Source organism: Papio anubis, chromosome 11 (genome assembly GCF_008728515.1).
Source record: "Papio anubis isolate 15944 chromosome 11, Panubis1.0, whole genome shotgun sequence".
Taxonomy (NCBI): domain Eukaryota; kingdom Metazoa; phylum Chordata; class Mammalia; order Primates; family Cercopithecidae; genus Papio; species Papio anubis.
In genome coordinates, this window is record NC_044986.1 from 31,435,831 (window position 1) to 31,456,327 (window position 20,497).

Sequence of the window (20,497 nt, forward strand, 5' to 3'; positions counted from 1 at the left end):
GCCTCCCAAGTAGCTGGGATTACAGGCATGTACCACCATGCCCAGCTAATTTTGTATTTTGAGTAGAGATGGGGTTACTCCATGTTGGTGAGGCTGGTCTTGAACTCCTGACCTCAGGTGATCCGTCCATCTCAGCCTCCCAAAGTGCTGGGATTACAGGTGTGAGCCACCGCGCCTGGCTTTATTTTTATTTTTTATTTACTTATCTGTCACCTAGGCTGGAGTGCAGTGGCGTGAGCTTGGGTCACTGCAACCTCCACCTCCTGGCTTCAAGCAATTCTCCTGCCTCAGCCTCCCAAGTAGCTGGGACTACAGGCCCATGCCACCATGCCTGGCTAATTTTTGTATTTTTAGTAGAGATGGATTTTGCCCTCTTGGCCAGGCTAGTCTTGAACTCCTGGCCTCAAGTGATCCGCCCACATTGGCCTTCCAAAGTGCTGAGATTACAGGCATGGGCCACTGCACTTGGCTGTCTCCTGGTAGTAGTTTTAAAAGGTGAACTTAAGGACAGGCGCGGTGGCTCATGCCTGTAATCCCAGCACTTTGGGAGGCTGAGGCGGGCGGATCATGAGGCTGGGAGATTGAGACCATCCTGGCTAACACGGTGAAACCCCGTCTGTACTAAAAATACAAAAAAATTGGCCAAGCGTGGTGGCGGGCACCTGTAGTCCCAGCTACTTGGGAGGCTGAGGCAGGAGAATGGTGTGAACCCGGGAGGTGGAGGTCGCAGTGAGTGGAGATTGCGCCGCTGCACTCCAGCCTGGGCAACAGAGTGTGACTCTGTCTCAAAAAAAAAAAAAAAGGTTCACTGAAAATAAGGTGGTAGTGGGCTATTGACCTGCTTATTTTATGTCATTCTCCTTTCTTTAAAGTAGGGGTTCTCTTTTTCTTTTTTTTTTTGAGACGGTGTCTCAAAAAAAAAGGCATCCACCACCACGCCCGGCTAATTTTTTGTATTTTTAGGAGAGACGGGATTTCATCATGTTAACCAGGATGTTCTTGATCTCGTGACCTCGTGGTCGGCCCACCTCAGCCTCCCAAAGTGCTGGAATTACAGGCGTGAGCCTCCGCACCTGGCTGAGGTTCTGTTTTTCTTATTTTACCCATTAATCAGCAGCCTCTGACTTCCTAGAATTTGTTTGAAAATTATTGCTAGGAAATTTTGGATTTTAGCATGATAATTTTGCTTACTCTTTGGATCAATTTAAATTAAGAAATTTAGAACACATTAAAAGCTCTGTACAGAAGACTAAATGCATATGGAGGGCAAGTAGAAGCAGTCAACACAGCATGCTGTAAAAACCACCGCAGTATTACTGAAGTGATCTGAATTCTGGCTCCTGCACTTGTGTAAATCACTTAACTTTGTGGACTCTTTTCCTAAAATGAGAGGACGGTGATAATATCTATCCTTCCTGGCTCACTGGATTGTATTTCACATATGTGAATAGGTTTGAAAACAACACTATACCAATGCATGGGAGACATGTTGTGATGTGACTAACTTATTCTGATGTTTATGTTCATTTCTTGCTAGAAGATAAATATTTTAGGGAAGTTCTTTGAGCTATTATTTAACTTTTGGTGCAGAGAATATATATCCATGCACAGAGTTTTCCACTTGGGAAAGAAAACACGAAGAGATACTGTTCTTCTTTTTCCCCTTCTAGCAGTTTAGAATGACCAAGAATTTTCAAAGTTAATTTTGAAAACTAAGGTTGACTATATATAGTATTCTTAATGCTTTTGGTGTTAGCTGGGAAGGCCGAATGTGCTTGTCTTCTGGTTTCAGACAGAGGACCCCAGTAAGTGCAGTCCTCGGTTTTGGGAGGAGCTCTTTCTCATGAAGGTAAGAGTTGGTGGCATCTGTGGAATTTCCTGGTAACTAAAATTGCCTTCTCATGTGTTCTAGGCACTATGCTAAAAATGCATTCTGCCCCTTATTTGTTTCCTTGGCAGGTGAATTTAGAGTACCTAGAAGGCAAGCTGGAATCTCTTGATGGTGAGGAGTTGATGAAGATCAAGGACAATATTAATTGTCTATTCCAACACTGCATCCAGGCTCTGGGAGAGGAGCATCCAATTCGAGTTGTGAATGCATTGCAGGTACAAGGCTGGGAGACTGGGGAAGTCTTGTTTAACAGGAGAAAGGAATTGTAACACATCTGTTGGAACTGAGGAACCTAGAGTTGCTCTGAGGTATGAGGTTTTCTTTTTTATTTCTCTAAGTTACCAAATATTTATGCCATATTTGTTTAGCCATCTATTTATACAGATTGACACTTAGGAGTAATCTTATCCATTTGTATAATTTGATCTAATGCTAAAGTAGATTGTTAGAATTCTTTTTTTTTGCTTGAGAAAGGGAAGAAATAGGAAACTGAGGCAAGAATGATTAGTCTTTATCAAAAATCAGAAGACGGCTGGGCATGGTGGCTCACGCCTATAATCCCAGCACTTTGTAGGGCTGAGATGGGTTCACCTGAGGTCAGGAGTTTGAGACCAGCCTGGCCAACATGGTGAAACCCCACCTCTACTAGAAATACAAAAATTAGCCGGGCATGGTGGCGGGTGCCTGTAATCCCAGCTATTCAGGAGGTTGAGGCAGGAGAATCACTTGAACCCAGGAGGCGGAGGTTGCAGTGAGCCGAGATTGTGCCCTGCACCCCAGCCTGGGCAACAGAGCGAGACTCCATCTCAAAAAAAAAAAAAAAAAAGATTTTGAAAGGGTTCTGTAATTCAAAAAACATCAGGAAACTATTCTTTATGTTAAATGATGATCATAAGATTCATTCAACAACTATTTCTTGAATAATGTTATGTGCCAGGCATTGGGCTGGGTGATGGAGATATACTACAGACTTCTTGAGGGAAGAGACTTTGAGAGTTTCATTCAGTAGTTTGTTTCCAGTGAATAGAATGTTCCTTGTGCACAGAGAGCAGTGCTTAGCAAATAGTACTCTAGAAGTAGGTTCTTACTGAATGAATGGTGACAAAGTTTCTAAAATTTAGTAAGTTTAGTATAGCCTAGATTGAGAGTACTTAGGGCAGTGATTGACAGGTTTAGAATATGAAGAATCCATGTTGGGTTAAATAAGTTTATTGGAACTTGTGAGAGATTGGGTTTAAGTTTCTAACTTATGAGTTAGATCACTTTGTGAGCCCCAGTTTGCTCATCTGTAGAATGGCAATAATAATTACCGCTTGAGTTGATGTCCCAGAAAGATGGACCATGTTTATTCTATAGCTTCGTTAACCTTTGGCACAGTAAGTTCCACATTTTAAGTTGTAGTGTAGGGGCTCAGTGAAAGTTGGAAATTGTACTTCCAGTAATTACGTAATTGCAGTGCTCATTGTGTGGGCATGAATTGTAAACTGTTTTATTTCAGTGGAAATAAGTTGACATTAAGCCACTTAGTGACCCATAAAATATTGTACATTGTTATAATAGCTAATACTTACTGAGCTCTACCAAAGTTCCAGGGACTAAGTACTTTACAGTATTATTTCACATAGCCCTCATAATGCTCCTACAAGATGGATGCTATTATTATCATTCCTACTTTATAGATGAGAAAACTGAGCCACTGGAAAGTTAACTAATGTGTGTGTCTAGGTTCTCACAGCTAGTAAGTAGTGGATGAGGATTATGAAGATTTTAAGATTTGAAGCAATTGGCTATTATATAGGGACTTAACTGTTGTAGTTATTAAAAATAATTATAAAAACTGTCAGCTAGGCGTGGTGGCTCACGCCTGTAATGCCAACACTTTGGGAGGCTGAGGAGGGTGGATCACTTGAGGTCAGGAGTTCAAGACCACCCTGGCCAACATGGTGAAACCCTGTCTCTATCTAAAAACTACAAAAATTAGCTGGGCGTGGTGGTGAATATCTGTAACCCCAGCTACTAGGGAAACTGAGGCATGAGAATCACTTGAACCCAGGAGGTGGAGGTTGCAGTGAGCCAGGATCACTTGCGCCACTGCACTCCAGCCTGGGTGACAGAGTGAGACTCAGTCTCAAAAACAAAACAAAACAAAAACCTGTTAAACTGTAATATAAATGTCAAAAAATTATTATTATTATTATCTTTTTTTTTTTGAGACGGAGTCTCACTCTGTTGCCCAGGCTGGAGTGCAGTGGCCGGATCTCGGCTCACTGCAAGCTCCGCCTCCCGGGTTTACACCATTCTCCTGCCTCAGCCTCCCGAGTAGCTGGGACCACAGGCGCCTGCCACCTCGCCTGGCTAGTTTTTTTTTTGTATCTTTTTAGTAGAGACGGGGTTTCACCGTGTTAGCCAGGATGGTCTTGATCTCCTGACCTCGTGATCCTCCCATCTCGGCCTCCCAAAGTGCTGGGATTACAGGCTTGAGCCACCGCGCCCGGCCTATTATTATTATTTTTAAGACGGAGTTTCACTCTTGTTGCCCAGGCTGGAGTGCAATAGAGCGATCTTGGCTCACTGCAACATCCGTCTCCTGGGTTCAAGCAATTCTCCTGTCTCAGCCTCCCAAGTAGCTGGGATTACAGGCATGTGCCTCCGCACTTGGCTAATTTTTTGTATTTTTAACAGAGACTGGGTTTCACCATGTTGGCCAGGCTGGTCTTGAACTCCTGACCTCAGGTGACCCACTTGCCTCAGCCTCCCAAAGTGTTGGGATTACAGGCGTGAGCCACTGCGTCCAGCCCCAAAATTAATTTTAGATAAAGGAAAACTCCACCAATTCCATGATCGAACTCAAGAACTATTTTTAATCTTTGAATATCACCTCCCAGTCTGCCTTATAATTTTTATTTATTTATTTATTTATTTATTTATTTTTTGAGACGGATTCTCGCTCTGCCGCCCAGGCTGGAGTGCAATGGCCGGATCTCAGCTCACTGCAAGCTCCGCCTCCCGGGTTCCCGCCATTCTCCTGCCTCAGCCTCCCAAGTAGCTGGGACTACAGGCACCCGCCACCACGCCCGGCTAGTTTTTTTTTTGTATTTTTTAGTAGAGACGGGGTTTCACCGTGTTAGCCAGGATAGTCTCGATCTCCTGACCTCGTGATCCGCCCGTCTCGGCCTCCCAAAGTGCTGGGATTACAGGCTTGAGCCACCGCGCCCGGCCCCTTATAATTTTTAAAAACAAGATGACAAGAAAATAAAAAATGAGGGTGACAGTAGTCTCAGTTGCTGTTCCTCTTTTATTTGCTGGATTTTGCACATGTTGAGACTCAGACTGGGCTGGGCGCAGTGGCTCACATTTCTAATTCCAGAACTTTGGGAAGCTGAGGCAGGAGGATCACTGGAGCCCAGGTGTTGGAGACCAGTCTGGGCAATGTGGTGAGACCCTGTCTCTACAAAAAATAAAAAAATTAACTGGGTGTGGTGGAGTACACCTGTCATATCAGCTGCTTGGAAGGCTGAGGTGGGAGGATCACCTGAGCCCAGGAGGTCAAGGGTATAGTGATCTGTGATTATGCCACTGCACTACAGCCTCGGTGAAGAGTGAGGCCTTGTCTCAAAAAAAACAAAACCAAAAAAACAAAAACCCGAATCAAACAGAAAACCCCACAAAAACTCAGACCGTGTTTTGGAGCTCAGAGCTCAGAGAAATTGAATGTATTGAGTGTCAGCTGTGTAAGGATGAGGCTGCAATGTGGGTGTACAGACCCAGTGTCCTTCTAGTTTTGAGACTTCCTCTCCAGAAAGAATTCTTTGTCTCATTTCTGCAGACCCTGTGTGCACTCATTCGAGGAGTCCATCAAAAGAATAAGTCTACCTCTGGGTTTGACATTATCAACATGCTGATGGGCTTTGACAAGGCGGAGCTGTGCATGAAGGTGAGGCATAAGCTGCAGATGTGCCTATGGATGGTAGCTTCTGACAGCTGTTCATGGACACTGTCAGCAGACAAATGTACTCAAAGATTTAGACTCAGAAAGACACAGATGATTGAATTTGGCCTTGCATTTGGTTATTTGTATTTAACAGATTTGCTTTGTCTGAATAAAGGAAAATTTTCAATTCAAATTTGAATGGAGGTATTCTTTCCCTGCAGGATAAAGACTGAATAGTTTATTTTGTTACTTGTATCATCATATGATCATACATTCTTAAGAACATTTATGAATTTAAATAAAATATAACAAATAAACATATAAGGCTAACTTTAATTCTAAACTTTAAGCTTATTTAACACAATTACTTTGATTTTATCAGAATTTTTATTTCTGCTGTTTGACACTATCTTTTTAAAATAACAGCCTTAAAATTCATATAGGAGACATCCACCCTTTTAGATTGTACAATCTGACCAGGCGCCATGGCTCATGCCTGTAATCCAAGTGCTTTGGGAGGCCAGGGCAGGCGGATCGCTTGAGCTCAGGAGTTTGAGAACAGTGTGGGCAACATGGCAAAACCTAGTCTTTACAAAAAATACAGAAATTAGCTGGGTATGGTGGCACGTGCCTGTAAGTCCCAGCTAGTTGGGGGAGGCTAAAGTGGTAGGATTGCTTGAACCTGGGAAGTAGAGGTTGCAGTGAGCCGAGATCATGCCACTGTACTCCAGCCTGGGCAACAGAGCAAGACCCTGTCTCAAAAAGAAGAAAATAAATAAAGTGTACAATCCAGTGGATTTTAGTATATTCACAGAATTCTACAATTATCATCACTATTAATTTCAGAACATTTTCATCACCCTAGAAAGAAAACCTGTACCCATTAGCAGTCATTTCCCAATTCTCCACTCTTCTCAACCCTTGGCAAGCATTAATCTGCTTTATGTCTCAATGGGTTTAGCTATTCTGGACACCTCATATAAATGGAATCATATCACATGTGGCCTTTTGAGTCTGGCATTTACTTCACATAATGTTTTTGTGGCTCATCCATATTAGAGGATGTATCAGTATTTCATTCCTTTTTATTGCCTAATAATATTTGGATGGAGATACTATATTTTGTCTATCCATTCCTCAGTTGATAGATATTTGGGTCCTTTCAACATTTTGGCTATTAGGAATAATGCTGCTATGAACGTTCATGTATAAGTTTCTGTATGGATGTATGCTCTTATTTATTTGTGAGATGAGGTCTTGCTGTGTTGCCCCAGCTGGTCTTGAACTCCTGGCCTCAAGTGATCCTCCTGCCTCAGCCTTCCAAAGTGCTGAAATTATAAGCATGACCCACTGCACTCAGGCCACACATATGTTCTAAATTCTCTTGGGCGTAGAATTGCTGGGTCACATGATAACTCTATATTTGACATTTTAGGAACTACCAAACCATTGTTCCATAGTGGCTGTTCCGTTTTATAATTTCACTAGCAATGTATGAGGGTTCAAGTTTCTCCACATTATGTCAACAGTTGTTTTTGTCTGTCTTTACTTTTTTTTGGAGAAATGTCTTTCATATCCTTTGCCCATTTCTAGATTAGGGTATCTTTTATTGTTGAGTTATAAGAGTTCTTTACGTATTCTGAATATGTCCCTTATCAGATATATGATTTGCAGTGTTGGACACTATATATATATATATATATATTTTTTTTTTGAGACGGAGTCTTGCTCGTCGCCCATGCTGGAGTGCAGTGGCGCAATCTCGGGTCACTGCAAGCTCTGCCTCCTGGGTTCACGTCATTCTCCTACCTCAGCCTCCCGAGTAGCTGGGACTACAGGCGCCCGCCACCACGCCTGGCTAATTTTTTTGTATTTTTGGTACAGATGGGGTTTCACCATTTTAGCCAGCATGGTCTCAATTTCCTGACCTCGTGATCCACCTGCCTTGGCCTCCCAAAGTGCTGGGATTACAGGCGTGAGCCACCGCGCCCAGCCTGGACACTATATTGTATAAATGTTGTTTGAACTTTGAAGAACAGTCTTCTATCACTCATTAAATTTAAAATAAATCTGTATACCAGCGAATCCTTACAATGATTAGGTTACAAAAAAAGTTATTAATATATAATTATGAATATACAAAGCTTTAATACTTAGAGGTATTTTTAAATTCTGACCTTTTGCAGTTCATATATATGTCGTGGTAAAATCCCAGATAGCTCCTCATTCTCATAGTTGTAACTACTGCTTATATGTTGGTGGCTGCTAAGTCTCTGTCTTTAGCCTTAACTTCTTTTCATGATCTTGGAGTTGTATACTCTGCAGGTACTTGCTGAATGTACTCACTGACACATCCCATAAGTACTTCTTGCTTGATATATCTAGAATGGAGCTCACTGTTTCTCCTGCATCTCTTCTTCCTCATTCATTCCCTTTCAGAATGGGGGCAGCTGTCTTCACAGGCCCCAAGCTGAACTTGGTGATCATCTGGAGATAAAAGATGAGAAGTCCCCTCATCTTTTATTTCCAGACGATCACCAAGTTCAGCTAATTTTACCTCAGTTCATATTCCTCATACTTGTCTTCTTCTGTTCCCACCATCTCTGTTATTCTTTCTCTCACCAGAACTATTACAGTGATGTCTTCATTCTTTTTTGTTTTTTTGAGACGGAGTCTCACTCTGTCACCTAGGCTGGAGTCCAGTGGTGCAATCCCGACTCACTGCAACCTCTCTGTCCCGGGTTCAAGTGATTCTCTTGCTTCAGCCACCTCAGTAGCTGAGATTACAGGCATCACCACCACACCCAGCTAATTTTTGTATTTGTAGTAGAGACAGGGTTTCACCGTGTTGGCCAGGCTGGTCTCGAACTCCTGACCTCAGGTGATCTGCCCACCTTGGCCTCCCAAAGTGCTGGGATTACAGGCGTGAGCCACTGCACCCGGCCCATTCATTCTTTTGACAAATATTTGTTGGGCCCCTATATGCCAGGTACTGTGGTAGGCACTGAGGATACAAGAGGCAAATAAGACTTGGAAACTGTCTCAGGAAATTGATAATTAGTCCTTATTAGTCTCTATCCTTTCAAGCTTACCATCTTTAAATCCATCATCCACACTGACACCACAACTGTGTGGTATTAGTGTGTATATCTTACACTCATCTTTCCTGCTTAAAATCCTTCCTTAGTCTGCTGTCACTAACAGGATGAAGACCAAACTCCCTAGTTAGACTTATAAAACTTTCATAATCTGCACCATATTTACTTCTCCAGTCTTTTTTTTTTTTTTTTTTTTTGAGACGGAGTCTCACTCTGTCGCTCAGGCTGGACTGCAGTGGTGCGATCTCCGCTCACTGCAAGCTCCGCCACTTCTCGGGTTCATGCCATTCTCCTGCCTCAGCCTCCCGAGAAGCTCGGACTACAGGCGCCTGCCACCGCGCCTGGCTAATTTTTTTTTGTATTTTTGGTAGAGACAGGGTTTCACTGACTAGTCTTTTATCTCACCACTGTGTGTCATTCTTTATACTCCCTTAAAACCAAACTACTTTTATTCCAGCCCCACACCAGGGCCATTTCTTTCCTTATGTGTCTTTGATGATGCTAATACCTGTCTGGAATTCCTTTCCTCCCCAATTCCTATTGAATTTTCAAAATATAACTCACTCCCAAGGGGTCCTGGAATAGGTGACTTTAGAGCAAATTCCATTCCTCTATGTATATTTCGGTCATAGTAACCACTGAATTGAAACTGTTGGCTTGTTTTTCTCTCTCATTAGACTAAAAGCACCTTGGGAGCAAGGGTCATGGTCTTAGTATTTTCCTGTATTCTTTTAAAGTACAATATTCAGCACAGAGTAGATGCTCACATATTTATTGAATTGAACTGAAGCAGCTTACCTTGGCCTTCCAGCACGCTTAAATCCTTATTCTCCATCCATTCTCCTCCCTCGTTTAATGTAGAATATTTCTTTTCATCTTCCCTTTATCGTAGTATATAAGGGTTTCATCTTTTGATTAGTTTGAGTCTGTCAGCTGGCTTTTAGTGCAAGTGATAAATTCCAGTTGCATTGCCAAGTGGAGACCACGATGGACACAAGTTAGCTTTGTTGGATAGTGTATATGGCTAGTGATAGCCTGTAATGATACTGTTTCTTTTTCATTTATTCAGTGTGCCTGAATCAAATGTTATGCTTCCTTTACCAAATAATGAAACTTGCCAGGCATGGTGGTTCACACCTGCAATGCCAACCGTTTGGGAGGCCGAGGCAGGAGGATCACTTAAGCCCAGGAGTTTGAGACCACCCTGGGCAACATGGTGAGACCTTGTCTCTATAAAGAAAAAGAAAAAAAAATACCCGGGTGTGGTGGCGCACATCTGTGGTCCTAGCTATTTGGGTGGCTGAGGTGGGAGGATGACTTGATCCCAGGAGTTTGAGGTTGCAGTGTGCTATGAACATGCCTTGCCTCCAGCCTGGCTCACAGAGTGAAACTCTGTCTCAAAAAAAAAAAAAAAAAAAAAAAAAAAGAGAAACATATACAGTTATTTAACCATTAGGTTTCCCTTTTTTTATTTGCTTCATTGTAATCTAAAGGTTTATATGGGGATGACAGACTGCAAACATTCATTCATTTAGTAGAACAGTGACTTCTTTACTGTCTTTTGCAATTGTTATAAAGCATTTTTCTCACTAAAGCTAGATTTTGAAGTGTTCCTATTTTTCTTTCTTAGCAACCCTAGCCTGAGAAAAAGTTCTCCTTTTCTTTATCTAATCTTGTAAGGCCTAGGCCTAAGGAAATGATATGTTTGCTTCATTGTGTGTTATTCACATTACTCCTGTATAACATAATCCGGAGTTAGACAAAGGTGTGGTGTTATCTGGTATAGTTTAATACTTATTGGTTCTCTTTTTCAGAACTTGATGGAGAGTTTGGATTCATTGCTTTGTGCAGAAGGTTCTGAAAGTCTGAAGAGTTTATGTCTGAAACTTCTCCTTTGCTTAGTGACCGTAAGTGACCTATGTTTGTCAAGGGTATTAATTGACAGGAGGGGCAATCCTGTTTGAATACTTGAGCCCACAGATAGAACGAAAAAGAGAAAAAATATTCTCAACGGGGGTATTACATCACTCCCTTGTGTCTGGATGTATAGGAAGTTAGCTACATGGTCTTTTGCTTCCTCTTTGGAGCAACTACTGGTATTTTTAGCCTGCAGCCTATGTGATATTTTACTTTAGAAGTTTCATTTCAGGAGAGCTACTGTCTTCTGGATTGTCAGACTTGTCCTCATCAGGTCTTATTTGGAAATAGTTCTTGTGATTCTGAGCCTTTTTTTTTTTTCTTGAGACAGAGTCTTGCTCTGTCGCCTAGGCTGGAGTGCAATGGCATGATCTCGGCTCACTGCAACCTCTGCCTCCTGGGTTCAAGCAGTTCTGCCTCAGCCTCCCAAGTAGCTGGAATTATAGGCATGTGCCACCAAGTCCAACCAAATTTGTTTTTTTTCTGTATTTTTAGTAGAGATGGGGTTTCGCCATGTTGGCCAGCCTGATCTCGAACTCCTGACCTTAGGTGAGCCATCCGCTCGAACTCCTGACCTTAGGTGATCCACCTGCCTTGGCCTCCCAAAGTGCTGGGATTATAGCTGTGAGCCACTGTGCCCGGCCGATTCTGAGTATTTTTACTTGTTTTGGCTTTTATTTATTTATTTTTTGAGGCGGAGTCTTGCTCTGTTGCCCAGGCCAGAGAGTGCAATGGCGTGATCTCGGCTCACTGCAATCTCTATCTCCTGGGTTTGAGCAATTCTCCTGCCTCAGCCTCCCAAGAAGCTGGGATTACAGGCAGGTACAACCATGCCTGGCTAATTTTTGTATTTTTAGTAGAGATGGGGTTTCACCATGTTGGCCAGGCTGGTCTTGAACTCCTGACCTTGTGATCCACCCACTTCAGCCTCCCTAATTGCTGGGATTACAGGTGTGAGCCACTGCACTCGGGTAGCTTTGATTTTATAACTGTAGGCTGCCTGTACTTTCTAGTGGAAGGAGGGTGGGGTGTTGATTATTTACTTTAGGAGGGTCCCTTTCCCTGCCACCTCTTGAAGACTTCTGCATTCATAAACCTCTTCCTGTGCACTTGAGGAATGAAACCCAAGAAACTGTTAAGCAAATGCATGTGTGAGGATATGAGAGAAACAATGAGGAGTTCAAAGACTTAGGAAATTTTAACTTGCTGATTTCCTACCCTTGTGTCTGTCTATTCAGGCTTTCATGACTTAAGGGACACTTGTGAAAGGTCTGCTAAGTTATCTAGTAGAAATATTTTAATATTTCTGTTTCTCTTAGATGCTAGGGGAGGAGATTACATGAGATATCAGAATACCTCAGTACAGACTTTAAAAGGCCTTTTATTACATTCAGGTGACGGATAACATCAGCCAGAACACTATTCTCGAGTATGTAATGATCAACAGCATATTTGAAGCAATTTTACAGGTAGGTCAGTTCCCTTGTTACCTCCTCTCTTTGGGGTAAACCACCTCTTCAGGTTTTCTCTGTGTTCCCAGGAACCAGGAGTTAGCAGTCTCATGCATTTTTGGTTCTTGTTACAGATACTTTCCCATCCCCCAAGCCGTAGGGAGCATGGGTATGATGCTGTCGTCCTCTTGGCTTTGCTGGTGAACTATAGAAAATATGAGGTAACTGGATGCCTTAGTGGATAGTCATTATCTTCCTATAATCCTCTTTAATGTGGCCCCTCCTTAAGGACTTTGCTTAATAGAGAAGACATGTTCTTGATAAATGGTATATTGATTAATTTTGATAATCCAGATTCTAAAAATCCTATATTAAATGCATAGAGCAGAGGATCTAGTTGTTCAAAGGAATCCTGTGATGCAACTTCTAAGTAAGTGAGTAAATACTCCCTGATGTAGTGATTCCCATACCCAGCTTATTAGAATCACCTAAGAACTTTTTTTTTGAGACGGAGTTTCGCTCTTGTTGCCCAGGCTAGAGTGCAATGGCATGATCTTGGCTCACCACAACCTCCGCCTCTCGGGTTCAAGCAATTCTCCTGCCTCAGTCTCCTAAGTAGTTGGGATTACAGGCATGTGGCACCACGCCTGGCCAATTTTGTATTTTTAGGAGAGATGGGGTTTCTCCATGTTGGTCAGCTGGTCTCAAACTGCCAATGCTAAGTGATCTGCCCATCTCGGCCTCCCAAAGTGCTGGGATTACAGGTGTGAGCCACTGCGCTCACTTTAAAAAGAAAAAAATATTTCTTTTTAAAAAGAAAATATTGTGGCCGGATGCAGTGGTTCACGCCTGTAATCCCAGCACTTTGGGAGGCCGAAGCAGGTGGATCACGAGGTCAGGAGATCGAGACCATCCTGGCTAACACGGTGAAACCCCGTCTCTACTAAAAATACAGAAAAATTAGCTAGGCGTGGTGGTGGGCGCCTGTAGTCCCAGCTACTTGGGAGGTTGAGGCAGGAGAATGGCATGAACCTGGGAGATGGAGCTTGTAGTGAGCCCAGATCGCACCACTGCACTCCAGCCTAGGTGACAGAGTGAGATGCTGTCTCGAAAAAAAAAGGAAAAAAAAAAAGAAAAAATTTCTGGATCTTATTCTGGACACAGTAAATCAGTCTTTTGGGGGTGGTGGGAACAGGAACCTGGGAATTTTTTTTTTTTTTTTTTTAAGTTCCCCTGTTGAGTATGATGATTAGCCCAGGATTGAGAACCACTGACCTAGTGCATCTGTTTAGAAAGATTTAATTTTTGTATACTCATGTGTCTTTTAACAAGGATACATTCTGAGAAATGTGCCATTTGGCAGTTTTGTTGTCATGCGAATATGAGAGAGCATCTTTATACAAATTTAGATGGTATTGCCTATTACATACCTACGCCACATGGTATAGCCTATTTCTCCTAGGCTACAAACCTGGATAGCATATGACTATACATATGACAGTACTGAATACTGTAGGCAATTATAACACAATAGTAATTATTTATGTATTTAAGCATATCTAGGCTGGGCATGGTGATTCACACCTATAATCCTAGTGCTTTGGGAGGCTGAGATGGGAGGATCGCTTGAGGCCAGGAATTTGAGACCAGTCTTACTCAAATAGTAAGACACTGTCTCTACAAAAAAGAATTTTTTTAAATTAGCTGGTTGTGGTGGTATGGGTCTGTAGTCTCAGCTACTTGAGATGCTGAAGCAGGAGAATTGCTTGAGTCCAGGAGTTTGAGGCTACAGTGAGCCACGATTACACCACTGCACTCCAGTCTGGGTAACAGAGTGAGACCCTGTCTTTAAAAAACAAAAAAAATTTAAGGCTGGGGACCGTGGCTCATGCCTGTAATCCCAGCACTTTGGGAGGCTAAGGCTGGTGGATTGCTTGAGCCCAGGAGTTCGAGACTGGCCTGGCCAACATGGCAAAACCCCGTCTATATTTTTAAAAATGCAAAAATTAGCCAGGCATGGTGGCACATACCTGAAGTCTCAGCTACTTAGGAGGCTGAGGTGGGAGGGTGGCTTGAGCCAGGGAGGAGGATGTTACAGTGAGCTGAGGTCGCGCCCCTGCACTCCAGCCTGGGTGACAAAGCCAGATCCTGTCTCAAAAATACGCACACACACACAAAACCTAAACCTAGAAAAGGTATGGTATAAAAGATATAAAATAGTTGTTGTTGATCTTCATGAAGCATGGAAGAAACTGTAAATCATACACCTGAATAGGGCACTTACTACGAATGGAGCTTGCAGGACTGGAAATTGCTCTGGATGAGTCAGTGAGTGAGTGGTGAGTGAATGTGAAGGCCTAGGACATTACTGTAGACTACTATAGGCTTTTTTTTTTTTTTTTTTTTTTGAGACAGACTCTTGGTCTGTTGCCTAGGCTGTAGTGCAGTGGCGCGATCTCAGCTCACTGCAGTGTCCCCATCCCAGGTTCAAGTGATTGTCCTGCCTCAGCCTCCTAAGTAGCTGGGATTACAGGCACCTGCCACAATGCTCGGCTAATTTTTGTATTTTTAGTAGAGACAGGGTTTTACCGTGTTGGCCAGGCTGGTCTTGAACTGACCTCAAGAGATCCACCCCCCCGGCCTCCCAAAATGCTAGGATTACAGGTGTGAGCTACTGTGCCTGGCCAACTATTGACTTTATAAACATTGTACACTTTGGCTACGTTAAATTTATTAAATTTTTTCTTTCTTCCATAATAAATTAACTTACTGTAACTGTTTTACTTTATAAACTTTAAAAATTTTTTTTTTTTTTTTTTTTTTGAGACGGAGTCTCGCTCTGTCGCCCGGGCTGGAGTGCAGTGGCCGGATCTCAGCTCACTGCAAGCTCTGCCTCCCGGGTTCCCGCCATTCTCCTGCCTCAGCCTCCCGAGTAGCTGGGACTACAGGCGCCCGCCACCTCGCCCAGCTAATTTTTTATTTTTTTTATTTTTTAGTAGAGACGGGGTTTCACCGTGTTAGCCAGGATGGTCTTGATCTCCTGACCTCGTGATCCACCCGTCTCGGCCTCCCAAAGTGCTGGGATTACAGGCTTGAGCCACCGCGCCCGGCCAAACTTTAAAAATTTTTTAAAGCTTTTTAACTCTCTTGTAATAACAGTTAGCTTAAAACAGAAACACATTGTACTATATTTTGTCATGTTTGAGATGACATGTTTGACATATTTGAGACCAGGCTGGTCTCAAACTCCTGACCTCACAGGGTCCAGATGATCAGTATCTTTCACCTCCACATTTGGAAGGTCTTTAGGGAAATAACACACATGAAGCTGTTATCTCCTATGATAATAATGCCTTCCTCTGGAATACCTGCTCAAGGACCCACCTTCAGCTGTTTTACAGTTAACTTTTTTTAAAAAATAAGTAGAAGGAGTACACTAGAAAATAACAATAACAAATATAGTGTAGGCTGGGCATGTTGGCTTATGCCTGTAATCCCAGCACTTGGGGAGGCTGAGGCGGGTGGATCACATGAGGCCAGGAGTTTGAGAAACCCGATCTCTACTAAAAATACAAAAATTAGCTGGGCATGGTGATGTGCATCTGTAATCCCAGCTACTTGGGAGGCTGATGCACGAGAGTCACTTGAACCCAGGAGGTGGAGGTTGCAGTGAGCTGAGATCGCACCACTGCACTCCAGCCTGGGTGAAAGAGCAAAACTCCATCTCAAAAGAAAAAAAAGTATAGTATAGTAAACACATAAACCAGTAACATAGTCGATCATTGTCATTATCAAGTAGTAGGTACTATGCGTGATTGTATGTGCGTGTGCCACCATGCCCAGCTAACTTTTTGTATTTTTGATAGAAATGGAGTTCACCATATTGCCTAGGCTGGTCTCGAACTCCTGCCCTCAAGTGATCTGCCCACTTCAGCCTCCCAAAGGGCTGGGATTACAGGCGTGAGCCACCGTGCCTGGCTGATAACTGTATGTGCTATACTTTTATATGACTGGCAGCACAGTAGGTTTCTTTACAGCGTTATCACCACAAATACATGAGTAATGAATGCGTTGCACTATGTGATAATGGCTAAAAATGTCACTAGGTTATAGGGATTTTTCAGTTCCATTATAGTCTCATGGGACCACCATAGTATATGCAGTCCATTATGGATCAAAATGTCCTTATGCGGCACATGACTGTATATCACATCTCCTTATGCAGTCTGCTTATGTAAGTATCACTGTTGGCATAGAAACTCCTTCTGATTTTAATGAAAAATTGAAGACAATGCCTTATTCATAGGAGTTCTGGAGTTCTTTTGGCCCCTGAATTAATCAGGGTGCAGATTTATAGGTTTTTGAGAGAAGAGCAGAACCCAGAGATTTATACTTGGGTTGGCACATATACTTGATTCCCTTCAAAAGGCAGAATACACAGAAAAGGAAGGGGACCACTCAAGGAAGACTGAGGGCTTCATTGGGCTTCATTGGGCTTCATTGGAGATTGCTTTTGAGGAGTAGGAAGCATTTGGCACTGAGTCCTGGGCACTAGGAGTACTTTACTGAACCCAAAAGTCAGGAGTTGCACTGAGGCAACCTGACTTTCTTCACTTAATAAATAGCGGTACTGTGAGAACTGGGCCAGCTGGAGAGAGAATTTTCTTTTTTGAGCTTCTGGATCTTCACCTAGTGATTTTTGATATGATTCCTAGTTAGGCTTTATTTGGCCAGGTTGAAAGTGATGGGTAACAAAATCTGGAGCTTATTCTTATAAGAAGAGATATGGAAGATGGGGAGGCTTTGAGAAAGGAGTACTTAAAGAGGGACTAGAATATGCAGAGCAATGTTAATGTGTTATAAATTCCAGTTTCTGATTGCTTTCATTGTCTTGGAGGAACTGATGAATGGTAGGTAGAGCTCCTAATAAATATGAAATTTATTCCCAACACCCGTTTTACTGATGATCTGGAGGGGCTGGCATGGTAGCCATTTTGATCTCTGTCATGTGTAATAGCCTCTGGGGCCTTATTACAACAGCAAGAAAAATAGCTATGGAAAAATGCTGAGGATAGTTAAAGAGAGGTGAGGGTTATATGTGATGGGAACACACTATCATCAGTAATGAATATTTTCAGACCATTCTGCTGGATGCAGGCCACTCTGAGGCAATGGCTTGGCTTCGCTGATTGTGATCTGAATCCTGGCTCAACTCAGTAGGGCTCTCTGAAATGTCAGCCTGAACTATTGGACATGGCCAAGGAACTGGAGAGAATCATATTTCTGGAATGAAGTATGCATCTCTAGTCTTTCAGAAGCCCCCAGAAGAATTAATATAGCGGGCAAGGGCGAGCTGGTGGGCCTAATTTATCTGGGCTTTGCAGCTTTTGATATAAATCATTCACCAGAAACCATTAAGGAAGCCTGATGATCATGGAGTAGGAAGGTTTTTGACAGGAACATGAAGAATTCCAGATAAACATAGCAAAACAGAAGCTGATGAAATTCTGTGCAAACTAGCATGAGAGAGTGTGCTGGGGAGAATAGCATTCTAGCCACCAGCACAATCAATCTCATGACCAATGGGGTACGTTGTAACCTTTCCGGAAAGGTACCAAGGCACAGCGAGGCTGGGTACCCAACTAAGCACAGAAAAAGTGAAGAAGTTGTTGGACTTAAGGAATAAAAGTGATGGAAAAGATACCATGTAGTAAATGTGTAGTTCTTCCTCACTTCAAGTAATATGTTCCACTTTAATAATTTCATCTAAAAAGACAAAAGAGCCCCCAAAAAAGGTCTAGGGAAGAGCAATGGAAAACGGTAAGTGTACTTGCAGTCAAATAAAGGCAGGACCCTATTAGAGTGATACTGTGAAGACTCACAGAGTTTGTAATTCTGTCTTATAGATGAAAAGTAGATTTCCTCCAGTTTTAAAAAGTGATCAGTACAACAGGGGTATAGTGTAAATAATAGGCCTCTGGTAAAATAGAAATTTTCACAACATTAAGATCCTAGCTTTCTAGGCTGGCCAAGTCTCCTGAGATGAAGTGACTCAGATCCCAACTGTTTCCTCGAGCATGACATTTCTCAGAAATTACCATATTGTTTATTATGTCTAATTGCAAGTTGTTCCTTTTCTTCCCACACTGCCCTTTTTCTTAAAGAGCTTTCCTTTGAATGTGATAATAATGTAAAAGAAGAAAGAATACAGCTACCTGTACCAAATATTAAGCCTATAGCGTGTACCAGCTATTGTGCTAAGGATTTGATGTGTCTTACTTCATTTAAGCCTTATAGCAACCCCAGGAGAAGAAAATACAGATTGCCATCTCTAATCTGAAAATCTGAAATTCAAAATGCCCCAAATCTGAAACTTTTTGAATACCAACATGACACTCAAAGGAAATGCTCATTGGAGCATTTCAGATTTTTGGATTAGGGATGCTTAACAAGTAAGTATAATGCACATATTCCAACATGTTAAAAAAATTCAAAATCATAAGTGCTTCTATCCCAAATGTTTGTTTGATTGATTGATCAAGACAGGGTCTCACTCTGTCACCCAGGCTGGAGTGCAAGGACGTGATCACAGCTCACTGCAGCCTTGACCTCCTGGACTCAAGTGATTCTCACACTTCATCCTTCCGAGTAGCTGGGACTACAGGCATGTGCCACTATGCCCGGCTAACTTTTTAAATTTTTTGTAGAGATAGGGTTTTGCCATGTTGCCCAAGCTGGTCTTGAACTCCTGGCCTCAAGTGATCCTCCCACCATGGCCTCCCAAAGTGTTAGGATTACAGGCATGAGCCACCGTGTCCAGCCCTAAAGCATTTTAGATGAGATACTCAACCTGTATCCTCATTTTACAGATGAGGAAATAGAAACTTAGCTTTATGTGCCTAATTTGCCACAATTAATAAGCAGAAGAACTAGAATGCAAATGTTTGCTTGGAAATCAGATGACCCCGATTAAAACCTAAAACAGGCTGGGTGCAGTGGCTCACGCCTGTAATCCCAGCACTTTGGGAGGCCGAGGCAGGTGGGTCACCTGAGGTCAGGAGTTTGAGACCAGCCGGACCAACATGGAGAAACCCTATCTCTACTAAAAATACAAACTTAGCCGGGTGTGGTGGCATGTGCCTGTAGTCCCAGCTACTTGGGAGGCTAAGGCAGGAGAATCGCTTGAACCTGGGAGGCGGAGGTTGTGATGAGCCAAGATCGTGCGATTGCATTCCAGCCTGGGCAACAAGAGTGAAACTCCGTCTCAAAACAAAAACAAAAAAACAAAAAACTAAAACCTAAAACAGTCTTCTTTTGGGAAGATGAGTGATTAGAACTTTCAAAAATTATGCCAAGAAATAGTGGTATGCTCTTTTTAGTATTACTGTCATCATGGCAGCATATCTAAGTCAGCCACTTTTGCTTGATTTTCTTTTCCGAGGACCCACTTGCATGGGAGCTTCCCTGAGGTCTGTAGAATCAGCAGAATTTGACTGTTGGTTGTAGGAAGAAGTGTTGAGAGCCTTCCTTCTGTCAGATCAAGTAACAAATGGAGTGGGTTTTACACCTTAAGTTGTGTTGCAGTAAACCTTATAAACATTTGGGCTGTTAAGAAAGCAAAGCTGTCTCTTTCTCTGTTCCCAGTTGACATGCGAAAGATGCCCTCAGAAGCTCAGTTGAATAGGTCTGTGTGGGGAATGAGCCTTTCAGTTGAGTTTTCAAGTTTCTCAGTAATGAGTTTTTTTGGTAGCTGTAGAAACTGCCAGTCTGAGAACTATTGTTCCTTGCTTCTCCTGGATTAGAATTGGTGCCTGATCTATATGAAATCTTTCCTCATGTCCTATATGTGTAAGGAAAGGTCATTGGTTCTCATCCCCTTTGTGGGAGATGATCCAATTGCTTTATGAGTTTAAATATATGACCATTTTCTTATGCTGCCCAACTGAGATTGGGTCTGGAAAAACCTGAGAACTCTTCCAGTGCTCTAAGTGATGGGACAATCATTAAATCCCAGTGTCCTGACCAGATTGTTGTTTGGATATTTATATCCCTTTTTTCAGTTCTCCCTGCAGCGTTATTTGGGTATCAGATCTCCATAAACGGCCTCTCTGGCTGTTAAGCAGCTGCCACCTTCCACCCCAAGGTGGCTTTGTTTTACGGGTGGGTGAATCAGTCCTTGCATATAGTTTGTGAAATGGTTAGGAAGCCT

General features: G+C 42.6%; 1 protein-coding gene across 10 annotated transcripts in view; it reads left to right on the forward strand.

Annotated features, from left to right (window-relative positions):
• The window catches only part of ARMH3 (armadillo like helical domain containing 3), a 223,943-nt gene that overhangs the window by 25,008 nt on the left and 178,438 nt on the right, over nucleotides 1-20,497 (forward strand). For 8 of the 10 annotated variants that reach the window (XR_651912.4, XM_009215222.4, XM_009215224.4 and 5 more), the window contains 6 exons: nucleotides 1,793-1,849; nucleotides 1,960-2,106; nucleotides 5,718-5,825; nucleotides 10,735-10,827; nucleotides 12,232-12,306; nucleotides 12,423-12,509. Coding sequence is in view for 9 of the 10 variants with exons in the window: in XM_009215222.4 (XP_009213486.1) it covers nucleotides 1,793-1,849; nucleotides 1,960-2,106; nucleotides 5,718-5,825; nucleotides 10,735-10,827; nucleotides 12,232-12,306; nucleotides 12,423-12,509 (567 nt within the window). In the remaining variant the exon portion in view is untranslated. Of the gene's footprint in view, nucleotides 1-1,792; nucleotides 1,850-1,959; nucleotides 2,200-5,717; nucleotides 5,826-10,734; nucleotides 10,828-12,231; nucleotides 12,307-12,422; nucleotides 12,510-20,497 lie in introns of those variants that run through there. The other 2 variants (XM_009215223.4, XM_021943613.2) reach the window with 2 other exon arrangements.